The sequence below is a fragment of the Nematolebias whitei genome, chromosome 9 (genome assembly GCF_014905685.2).
Source record: "Nematolebias whitei isolate Nwh7 chromosome 9, NemWhi1, whole genome shotgun sequence".
Classification (NCBI taxonomy): Eukaryota; Metazoa; Chordata; class Actinopteri; order Cyprinodontiformes; family Rivulidae; genus Nematolebias; species Nematolebias whitei.
Window position 1 is genome coordinate 8,713,339 of NC_056506.1, and position 11,785 is coordinate 8,725,123.

General features: G+C 43.0%; 1 protein-coding gene across 1 annotated transcript in view; it reads left to right on the forward strand.

Annotated features, from left to right (window-relative positions):
- Nucleotides 1-3,056, forward strand: part of LOC119414867 (unconventional myosin-VIIa) — a 246,919-nt gene extending 243,863 nt beyond the window's left edge. Inside the window, exons 44-49 of the mRNA XM_037681988.1 lie at nucleotides 1,899-2,005; nucleotides 2,081-2,266; nucleotides 2,378-2,494; nucleotides 2,562-2,645; nucleotides 2,730-2,849; nucleotides 2,967-3,056. Of these exons, the coding sequence (XP_037537916.1) occupies nucleotides 1,899-2,005; nucleotides 2,081-2,266; nucleotides 2,378-2,494; nucleotides 2,562-2,645; nucleotides 2,730-2,849; nucleotides 2,967-3,056 (704 nt within the window). The remainder of the gene's footprint in view (nucleotides 1-1,898; nucleotides 2,006-2,080; nucleotides 2,267-2,377; nucleotides 2,495-2,561; nucleotides 2,646-2,729; nucleotides 2,850-2,966) is intronic.
- Nucleotides 3,057-11,785: the final 8,729 nt, after the last annotated feature.

The window sequence follows — 11,785 nt, forward strand, 5'->3', positions numbered from 1 at the left end:
TCCATGGAAGTCGTGAGACCAAGTGGGATTGAGAAGTTCTGAAAAATATTCCTTCCACCTCCAGATGACATCACTGATTGAAGTCAACAGCACCCCACCTTCACTGAACACAGTGTTAGTAAAGCACTGCTTTCCCATCCTCAACCACCTGATTGTTTTCCAGAATCTTCTTGGAGCTGACCCAGAGTTGTTATCCAGGGCCTCACCAAACTCCTTCCACATCCTAACTTTTGCCTCAGCAACAGCCAAGGCTGCAGACCACTTAGCCCTCTGGTGCTCCTCAGTTGCTTCAGGAGCCCCACTGGCCAACAAGGCTTAATAGGACTTCTTCTTCAGCTTGACAGCCTCCCTAACTTGGGGTGTCGTCTACCACAGAGATTGTGGATCGCCACTGTGAAAAGCACCAACAACCTTGTGGTCACAGTTCAAGGCAGCCACCTCAACAATTGAGTCGTGGAACAAGGCCCACTCTGACTTAATGTCCCCCGCTTCCGCTGGGATGCGGATAAAGCTTTCCTGGAGGTGTGAGTTAAAGATCTCGCTGATGGGTTCTTTTGCCAGGAGTTCCCAACAAACCCTCACTACATGTATGGGTCTACCAGGTCTGCCTGGCATCTTCCCCTGCCATCTGACCAACTCACTACCAGGTGGTGATCAGTTGACAGTTCAGCTCCTCTCTTCAACTAAGGGTCCAAAACAAATGGCCACAAATCAGATGACACAACTAGAAAAGTTAGTCATTGATCTACGACCTAGGGCATCCTGGTGTCAAGTGCACTTATGAACAGCCTTATGTTCGAACATGGTGTTTGTGATGGACAAACTATGACTAGCAAAAAAAATCCAACAATAGAACACCACTCTGGTTCAGATCAAAGAGGCCATTCCTCCCAATCAAGCCCCTCCAGGTTACACTGCCATTCCCCACATGGGCATTGACGTCCCCCAGCAGAATAAAGCAGTCCCCAGCTGGCACACCTTCCAGCACCGCCGCCAAAGAATCCAAGAAGGCCAGATACTCTGAACTGTCATTCGGCACATAGACACAAACAACAGTCAGAGCCCGTCTCCCCACCTGAAGGCACAGGGAGCTACCCTCTCATTTACCAGGGAAAACTCCATCACACAGGCACCAAATCAGGAGGCTATAATTAGACCCACACCAGCCCAGCACCTTTCACCATGGGTGACTCCAGAGTGGAATAAGGTCCAGCCCCTCTCAAAGAGATCGGTTCCAGAGCCCATGCTGTGCGTCGAGGTGAGCCCAACTATGTCTAGTCAGTACCTCTCAACCTTGCGCACAAGCTCAGGATCTTTCCCCACCAGCTTACGTTCCATGTCCCAAGAGCCAGCTTTGGTAAGCCACAGACAGAGCACCTTTGGCCACTGCCCATGGTGTCATGCACCCAAATTTTATGGCCCTTCCTGCAAGTGGTGAGTCCATAGGAAGGCATACCCATGTTGCTCCTTCGGGCTGTGCCAGACCGGACCCCATGGGTAGAGACCCAGTCACCAGGTGCTTGCTGACAAGCACCTCCCCCAGGCCTGGCTCCAGGGTGGGGCCTCGGTAACCCAAGTCTGGGCAAGGGACACTAAGTTTCTTGATTTATGTTGTCCATCCAAAGTCTTCTGAAATGCTCTTTGTCTGGCCTGTCACCTAGAACCAATCTGTTTGGGAGACCCTACCAGGGCCCTTACAGCATAGCTCCTAGGATCATTCAGGCACACAAACGCCACCATGATAAGGTGGCAATTCAAGGAGGAGTACTTTTGTAAAGTTGTGCATAATATTTTTGAAGGAACGTTTATAAAAGCTCCATCTACAGTGATATTAGTTTTAAATTCTGGGTGGGTGATATGCATTCCTTTAAGCTTCAACTCAAGCCGGTGTTTTTCAGGCTATCAGACCAGCCTGCCATGTCTGGTGATCTTCAAGAGGAAACTTTGGTTCAACGTGATCCCGGGGAAAGATCTGGTTGCTGACCTCACCTTCCATTTCCCACAGGTAAATACTGAGTTCATTTGGATTCATCTGTCATTTGAGGTGCAGAACGATCATGACCCATCTGGTTCTGTGCAGGAGATGCCCCGGTACCTGCGGGGTTACCACGACTGCAGCAAGGAGGACATGGCGGAGCTGGGCGGGCTGCTGTTCAGAGTGGCCGTGGACTCGGACCGTTCGCAGTTTGTCATGATCCCCAGAATGCTGAACATTCTGGTTCCTGCTGACCAGATCAAACTGATGTCTGCTGAAGAGTGGAAGAAGGTCAAATAAAAGTTTAGCAGAAGAGGGATTTATTTAAAATTTAATACACAAACCAAAGATAAAGTGGCTCCAGTGTGAGCATTCTTTTGATTCGTCTCGCTCTATTTGCAGAACATCATCTCCTCGTACAACAGGCAGAGCGGCATAACGGTGCAGGAGGCCAAAACCGCCTTCCTGAGGAAAATTTCAATCTGGCCGACCTTCGGCTGCGCTTTCTTTGAAGTAAAAGTAAGTTACCGAGCTGCAGCGACAGCCACAGAAATACTCGTTTACCGTTTTTATTTTAAATCTGCAGCAAACGTGTGAACCCGATTACCCAAATCCACTTTGGATTGTCATCAGCAAAAAAGGTGTGAGCTTCATAAACCCGAAAACAAAGGTATGCTCAATGCTGACATAGATTTATCCACAATATTCACTTGTGTATGTGTCATCATACTATACTGTGCTGAAACCTGGTTAGGGGCTGGAGGTGATGCGCCAATTCACTGACATCCTGGAGTACAGCAGTAAAGGCAACATTTTCCAGATGACCACCCGAACCCTGGTGGGGGGCATCAGCTTCATCTGTGAAACCCCTCAGGTGAACGTTTGCTCGAATGATCCTCAATCCATGATTCTGTTCTTCGCTGTTGTCCATAACATTTAAATGAACCCTTGAGTGCACGGATTCAGTTCACCTGTTTCTGCTCCTCCTCAGGCATACACCATGGAGGACCTTGTTAGATCATATGTCAGGATGTACGAGGAGGAGAAGCAAGTCACTCGACCAAGGAACATGTTTTCCTGAGACTTCAGAGGAGAAACACTCACTGAGCCGCTGAGATTCATGTCCAACCTACCTTTACTCATGCTTTGCTTTTCTTTTTGTAAAAATGACAAAACTGTATCTTAAGCAGATTACTTTATTAAAAGAACAGTGATATCCAGATTTTGATGTGCAGCATTTTCATTTATTAATCAAATTCAAATTCATTATGCCATTTATCTTATTCTTTTGGCTGCTCCCTTCTTCAGGAGTCACCACAGCGACATAACTCGTACAAAGACTTGGCGATTGTTTTTACACCAGATACCCTTCATGAAGTAACCACAGACCACTGAGCTACCACAGCACTCTGTGTGGAACAGAGAGTTGCTATTTAGGGTGCCTGGAGGAGCAGAAGGTGGTGGTGGGGTGGTGTTACTGTAAATGTGTTCCTGACTGTTGTTCTCATGAAACATTAAATGTCAATCTCTGCTTTTGTTTATAATTAAATTCAAGTCAGTTTATTTATATAGCACCAAATCAAAACAAAGTTGTCTCAGGGCACTTTACAAAAACATTCACATACATAGAAAAGCAAATTGTTAAGGTTGCGCGGGGAACCCAGATGTTATGAGACCCAGAACGAGGCAGACACAGGGGAAGTACAAAAGAACAGTGTTTATTATGTACAGTGATATTATTAAAGTCCACACGCTGCTTCTCAGCAGCTCCTGGAAAGAGGGACGACAGGTTATTGTTTGTCCAACGAGAAGACCAGAGTGGTTAGATTAAAGAGCGTCTTGTCCTTACAGTCCAAACCCGAAGTAGGTGAGCTGGTTCTTCAGTCCAAGGAGTGAGCAGCAGAGGGAAATCCAACAAGGGTCCAAAAGGAAACGAGGAAGGCTGGCAACTGGAAGCAAAGAGACACGAGGGATACCTGACAGGCCAAGGGATCCAGGTCAGGCCACGAGGAGAATCCAAAAACACGAAGGAACCAGGAAACTGGAAAAAAGAGCAAAAGGTGAACAAATTCTTTTCACCTAGACATTTCTAGCTCAACAGTACTATACCACGAGAGGTGATATGCTCCAGCGTTGAATCACACCGGACTGCAGCCTTAAGTAGATGGAGAGGCTCATCAGGCTGATTGCCGTCAGGTGTTGGTAATCAGCGGCCATCAGCAAGGCAGGCTGCAGGCAGTGGGACCCTTATACAAATTAGTAAAGTTATCTATCTAAGGAAGCCAGCAGACACGTTGAATCTTCACTTTGTCGCAGTCTCCCATCTTGAGCAAGCACAAAGTCAACAGTGGAAATGAAAAACTCCTTTTTAACAGGAAGAAACCTCAAGCAGAACCAGGCTCAGGACAAGTGGCCATCTGCTTTGACCAGCTGGTTTGAGAGGACAAGAAGCAGAGACCAACAAACACAGAATGGCAGGTCCAGATGTAGGTGCAGGTGTATCTGAAAGACAAAAACACATGTCAAGGGTAGAAAAAATGATTCCAAATACAAAACAGGTTGAGCAGAATAAGTAAAGACAGTAGCATAGTGAAGAAATGCGGTCAGTTTGTCCTCCAGCAGTCTACGCCTTTAGCAGCATAACCAGTGCTTAATTTGAGCCGAATCCTGCCAGAACAAGATCCGGGAACACTTACTTTGACAAGGTGCGTTCCGGTAACTGTTTGCTTGGATCTGTTAACTCTCAGGCTTAATAATAATAAAGTTATGAACAAATATGACTGCCTTGAATGAATAAAACCTACATTGGATATGTAATCTAAAAATAATTACATAAACACTAATTTTAAACATAACGAGCTTCCTAATATCGCATCAGCTGTCGCTTCGCATTTCCGCTTCTGTTCTTAAAAAAATCTCTGGCTATAAAAGTTCAAAGTCATGGGCAGTTTGATTAAAAAACACAAAAATATAATTACTATGCATAAGTTCCTGTGCTTTTGTGAACAATCTGATGTGTGAATCACTGCAGGAGTTATCTGAACTGTGTAGTGAACCAGATGACCTCAAATCTACCAGATGGACAGAGACTGTTATTTTCATTGATCTGAATGTGTCTGTGCCATCTGATGACTTTCTTTCTTGAATTAATCAAGCAGAAAAGACAATCCTCTATAATCATTACTGTTTTACAAATGTTTTGATAATCAATTGTGTTAGTTTCACTCAATTCTTACAGGTTGAAAAGAACTACTCATTTTTATTTTACATAAACAGTAAGTAATGATTTTTATTCCTCATTCAGAGAAGAAATCACCTGAATAAGCATTCCTTGATTTTCTGTCTGAAATGAGTCAAGTCGTAAGTATGTGAAAGGTTGGTTTTCGGTCAACTAAAATGTTTACCGAGAAAAATGTCATGTTTAAACTTTTTCAGAAGATTACCAAGAGTTGACTCCACGAAGTCTGCTGTTGCTGCAATAATCTTTTCTGTATGTGAAAACAAATTTCATTCTCTGACCTCGACTGTTGATAAACACCTTACGTCAAAACCACTCCTCTTTCTGGTCCTTCCACGAATCAGAAAGCTCTAAATTGAACAGGAAGTCGACCCAAATAAAATGTGGCAACTTCCCAGTTCATGTTAGATTGAGATTGAGAGTGCAGCCGGTTCTGAAAGTTTCAGAGCAATGAAGAGTCCAAGAGAGCAATGAAGAATCCAGAGGTTTTTGGGATTATAATTCTGTTTTGAGCTAACTACGCACGACTCTCTGAAGGTTTGGTAGTTCTCGACGGAGACGCTGAAACGAGTCAGAAAGGAACTACTCTGACGCTGATTCATCATCAACAGGTAGATGGTTCTATTTTGACCAAGTGTACCGTGAGAAGCTGAGATCGGACGGAGCGTGCAATTTCTGGTTAAACAGATTAAACTTCCCTCACATATTTCCTCTGTAAGATAAATCTCAATTTACTCTTAAACTCACCTCTCTCTCATAAATCAGTGCAGATATTTTTAGAAATATCTGAAGCAAAGTCCTCAAATCACCGCCGAGTGATTTGAAGTTCATTATTTGTGAAACTGTCTGTTATTATTTTCATATTTTGCCAAATTAATGTAAATGTTTGATGTTAAACTTTGATTCTGAAAATAAATGATTCCATTCATTTGATGGGTCAAAGGTAATAACGTCTCTTGTTCGCATTCCTTTAAATTCAATGCACGGCATTACACAGTCAGAAAGATGAAGAACTCGTGAAAAGTATGCATAAATATATATCCATATATTTGTCATACAACAAGTGACACGTACCTCACGTGACTCACTACAAACTGGTGGCTCGTACGTCTCATGAATGACTGTTAATACGTGTAAGATTGATGATTTAAATGTTGGCATGTTGAAATAGTAACGGTATATCAGCTGTGCTGAAACCGTGCGTCTTTACGCAGCGCAATTGGAGCTGCGCGCTTGGAGCTCGGCTCTACAACTTTACGCTGTGTTACGCTGGCAATGTTTTAAGAGCTGAATTGTGTCATTAAGTCTTTATAAAGCTGAAATTGTACGTCTGTATGGGTAACATAAGCTGGCTTTGAGCTGTGGAAACGCTTTATTCTGTTTAAACTGTGTTGAATTCGCTGTTCTGGTCCGCCTCGGTTCTTTGGACCGGCTCGGTTCTGAAACGGGTTCGAACGAGTTGTTAAATAGCTAGAAAGACGTTTTGTCACGGAGCGCCGTTCTCTGTGCAGCTCAGGGGGTTTATTCGTTACAAATCTTAACAGAAAAAGCGCATTTTGATGGTTTAAAAGACGAAAAAGTGACGAACTATTTTACGCTAATCTAACTTGCTAGCTGGAGAATACGCTTCCTGATTGGTTGAATTCGCTGTTGTGGAGCGCTTTGATTGGTTGAGAAAGCTGACTGGCGTGGCTACGTCACTCCCTCTCACCCTGCGCTGCTTTGCCATTGGTGATTTCAGTCACGTGACCCGGATATGAAATTCGTTTTCATAGGGAAATAAAATCTGCTTTTTAAAGCTAAAAAGCGCCTTTTAAAGTGATTCTGAAACGCTGTTAAGTGCTTCGAAGCCTGCTCGCTGAAATTCTGCCACGTTACAGTTTAAAATTCGTCAAAAAATGATGTTTTTAAACAACGCTAGCGATGCTAATTTTAAGCTAAACAGCTAACGACCGGAGCTTAAACTACGCTTAAAATCACTAAATGAAGCTACCAACAGACCCAAAAACTCATGTTTGAAGCTATAAAGTCTGATTGCAAAAACTTTTGCCACGTTTGTGTAAAAAATCCGTTCAGAAATGTTGATTTTAACCGAGTTTAGCCGAAGCTAACTTCAAGCTAAGCGGCTAACAACAGGATGTCAACCGAACGCCACAGGAAGTTATAGCTCCCCTAGTGGATAACACAAACATTGTCGGAGTTAAAATTGTGGAGGTAATACTGACATCTTCTGGCGAACCTTGAGAAGACAGGTTTCACTCGCTTATTAGGTCTAAATAGTGAAATTAAACGTTTTAATCTTTCTAAAAGCATTTTCGAGTCAATAAACGTTCCTTAAAGCTGAAAATTACTGTTATCTTGCATTTTAAAAGTTATAAGGTATTTATGCAAACGAGCATTCACCAAAAAAAATTTTATTCACTGATAAATCCTTATAAAACAGGTTCATAATAAAATTAGAAACTTTTAAAAAATAGAAACAGTTACAGATTTTCACAAAGTTGGAAAAAGTTTACTCATTTGCTAAAAGGATAGTGCACGTTTAATTAATAAATCACTAAATAAAAGTAAATATATCAGACGAAGAGACTTTGCTGATTTTATTTATTTTGAAAAACCTAAAACATTAAAATTCTCCTGTTTAAACTTTAAATAGAAGAAAAATGGCAAGCGACGAAGAAGAAGACACCTCTTCAAAACCAACAAATGATGACATCATTTGGGGGCCTTACATATTTTAACAACTCCACTTATTGGCAGGAGAAAGGAGTACAGTTTTTCTGAAGAAAGACTGATTATTCCTCATCATCAATTTCTTTTCTCTTTTCACCCACCTGGGTTGATGAGTAACTGTTTAAAATAGCAAATTTCTGGAACAGAACGGTTTAAAAAACGTTTTAAACTAATATTGCTGTGAGACTAAAGAAAAATTTGCAGGTTTATGAAAAATTCAGTGTTTTAGAGTAAAAACACTAAAAAACAGCTTGGTAACTGATATCTGTTAAAAAATAAGCACAAAAAGTAACACTGCCAGGAGAGCATTTACTTAAATATTCATCAATTGGGGTAAAACCTGAGAAAGGTACCCACATTTGAATAAGTGACTTATAACAGTACTTCTGTGTAAACCCAAAGCTAAAATAAGTGTGAAAACTCATTGACTTGAATACAAATATTTACCTGTAAAATATCTAAAGCTTGCAACTGTTCAAACAGATAAATTGCTACACAGTGAAAACATGACAGGTGTGTTAGGAAAAGATTTTGACCCAAAAGGAGTGGCGGACTGCCTGGAGAATGCGTTCGCACTACTGGCACCGTCCCTACATCCATATATGACTCAGACAGAGCGCATGAACCCAAAAGAGTTATTGGACAATCTGAAGGGGGTTGCAGAAAGTGTGACCTCTACAGAAATCATAAAGTCAAGTTATGAAAAGCTGGCTAAAATTGCAATTTTGTTGAAAGAATCATTCTATACGGTTGTTGAGAAAGCTGATTACCTTGCATTAAGGTTATACAGCGAAAAAGAGGTGGTTCAGAGAATTGAAGAACACTTCCTTCAATTTAAAGGTGAACACGAAATCCTCACAAAAAAACATTCTGAACAGATGTTTCAATTACAGCAAAATGCAAATGCAGAAATTGATTCGCTGAATAGCAAAATAAATGTGCTTAACAAAAAGCTGGAAGAACTCAGAATGGATAAACACATATTGCAACAGCTAATGATGCGTTTAGAAAGTGATTATCACACATCACAGGAACGCTTAAAAACATGTGAAGAAAATCTAAGAGCAGCAACAAACAAGATTTCTGACGTGGGGCGAGTTTGTCTGGAACTCAGAGAAGACCGTGGACAGAGTCCAGGTCACCCACAAACACCTCAGAAAGACGTTGTTGCACTTCCTGCTCTTAATCCACCCTCACATAAAGTGGTAGGAACAGACCTGAACAGGCCTCCTCCACCAAACATGCAACAGAGTGCATGGCAACTTCCTCTTTCAATGGATGTTCTGTTAAAACTCTCAAAATATGTACAACGTTTCATCCCTGAACCGTTGGGCTCCGCTGGAACGAAAGCGTACCTCAGAGATCTGGATTTCAGATTGAGAGCTTATCCAAACGCTACGGTAGAAGATAAAATCAGTCTGATACGACTCACTTCGGACAGAGAGGTGTTTACCTTCATCGAGCGTCTGCCAGATGCAACGAGAAAGGATTACAAACTTCTGTGTGAAGCTCTGATCAAAGAGTACGACACCTGCGCAGGACCTACTGGGTATCCAGCCGCAGACAAGGTCACGCAGGGCAAGAATGAACATCCAAAAGTTTATTACAAAAGAATCTTCCAAGCTTATTTTGGTAACAGAAATGAAACCGGAATGGAGGAAGAAGATGGTTTTAAATTTGTTTTCAGCAAAAATCTCCATCCTGACATTCAAACGTCAGTGCAAATGATGGCAAATTACAGAGAAAAATCCATCAGTGAGATTAAACAGTGCGCTGTGAACGTGTTTGAGGCACGTTGTCATGCCAAGACGCCCATAGAAGTGTTTCCTGGTGTAAAGGTTAAACCCCACTCCCTAGAATTAGAAGGAAGGCGTGCATCGCCACCCCCTCCTAAAAAGGGAGAAAAAAGGCAGTATTTTCAGACTAACAAACCGCATTATGAAGGTGCACGCTGGGATAAAAAGGCTCCTCCTTCAGAGGACGAACGTGATTATCGTAAATGGGACCAGCGGAGGACGCAAAAAAATGGGAACCGAGAGGAACCCCAAAAAGACGTACCTAGCCGCCCCCCACCTCGGACGAAACGTCCAGAGGCGAAAAAATCACAAAAATCCCAGAAAAAAGGCCCTCCACCTCTGAGCTCGGAAGAGACAGAAAAATTGCGTGAAATGTTAGAAGATTTGAAACACACTGACAAGGGAAGCCGACCAAAAGCACTATGCAGTGAGGTACTCACTACAGCATCTCTGGACGCGAATGACAACACTACAGATGTCGGTGAAACACACCAAGACGCTGTTGTTGTTGCCTCAAACAACCCCTCATCGGATGAAAGGGGGGTAATCACACACACAAACGATGACCAGTCATCGCAAGCTGAACACGCAGAAACAGCTACAGCTGTGCTGACGGTTCAGACAAACCAAGATTACACAGATAAATCTGAACGCGTGAAAAAGCGTCAGAAAAAAACCAAAAGGTTTCTGTGTAACTTTATCAGAAAGGGGGCCGCCAAAAAGGCGTACCTGTCAGTAACTCTCGAAGGGGTCCTCACACACGAAGCACTCTTGGACGGTGGGGCAGACATAACAATTATGTCAGCTAAACTGTTCGAGGAGCTGAGGACAGCCGCAGCCGAGAAAAAACAGGATAATACCTCTATCTGATTGTGCTATAGAAATGCAGGGTCTCTCGGAAGCGAAAACAACCCTGACAGCTATAGCAATGGTTCACATGCAGATTGGCAATATGACACTGTACCACCCGGTACACGTGACCCATGTTGACTCATTCCCATTTTTGGTTGGCCAGGATTTTATAAATCGCTTCAACGCGATTATAGATTATGGTGATCAAACAATGTGGACAACAGTGAGAAAACCACTGCCAATAGAAACGCCTCCGGAGTGTGACACAGACTGCCCAACAGCAGGTACCGCGGAAGGCACAAAGGACTCCTCAGCCGAGGACACGAGCCCGGTGAGTACTCCTCTAACACCATGTGAAACCAAAGAAACCCAAGTGGTCCAAACTCTGACTCAACAAGACAGCCTCCTCTGTGAGCTGGAACAGTCAGAGTCCACCAAACACTACCTACCACTGGTAGTTAAGGGTGTAGAGATCCAAGGGTCCCACACCAACGATGCTGTACTGTCTCTGTGGACAGATAAATCAGCAATTAACCGAGCTTTCTACGAAACCTTGGTTCACAAACACGTTGGTCTAGAACTAATTAAAAAAGCTTTCCGCTTTCCATTAGTTCCCAATAGTTCACAGGTAATGACCGCAGAAGGAGTCATTAACCTAAAACTGAACTGGAATCAACGAGAACTGGTTCACCCATTTCTCGTTATCCAAAACTTACCACATGCATCCTACATAGGCTCTGACATTTTGGTAAGGTTGGGTGTCCACATGGACACCATCAACAAGGTGCTGTGGTCCCTCAAACCAGCCACAAAGGATACTCCTGTGCTAGACACAGCGAGCCTTAAGGCTGGGCAGACCATTCCAGAGGCCTGCCAAGTTGCTAGCAACCAAGACACCACAGTACCACCTCAGGTGCTTAACCTAATGGTGCGAATCCACATAATAGCTGGACAAGCTATTAGCCATAAACAGGCATATTTTCAACCCTCTCCTGCATTTTTCAACTTGGGACTGTCCGTGGAAGCCACGAACCAGGTGAGTCTTGACTCCAGGACCACATCTATTGCTGTGTGTAACACTGGCATGGATGAGGTGCTGATCCCAAAAAAGACTATGCTAGGATGGTTGATTTCAACTGACTTTCATGATTTTGAACTAGGCATTCCATTTCTGGGAGGACTCCCAGACAA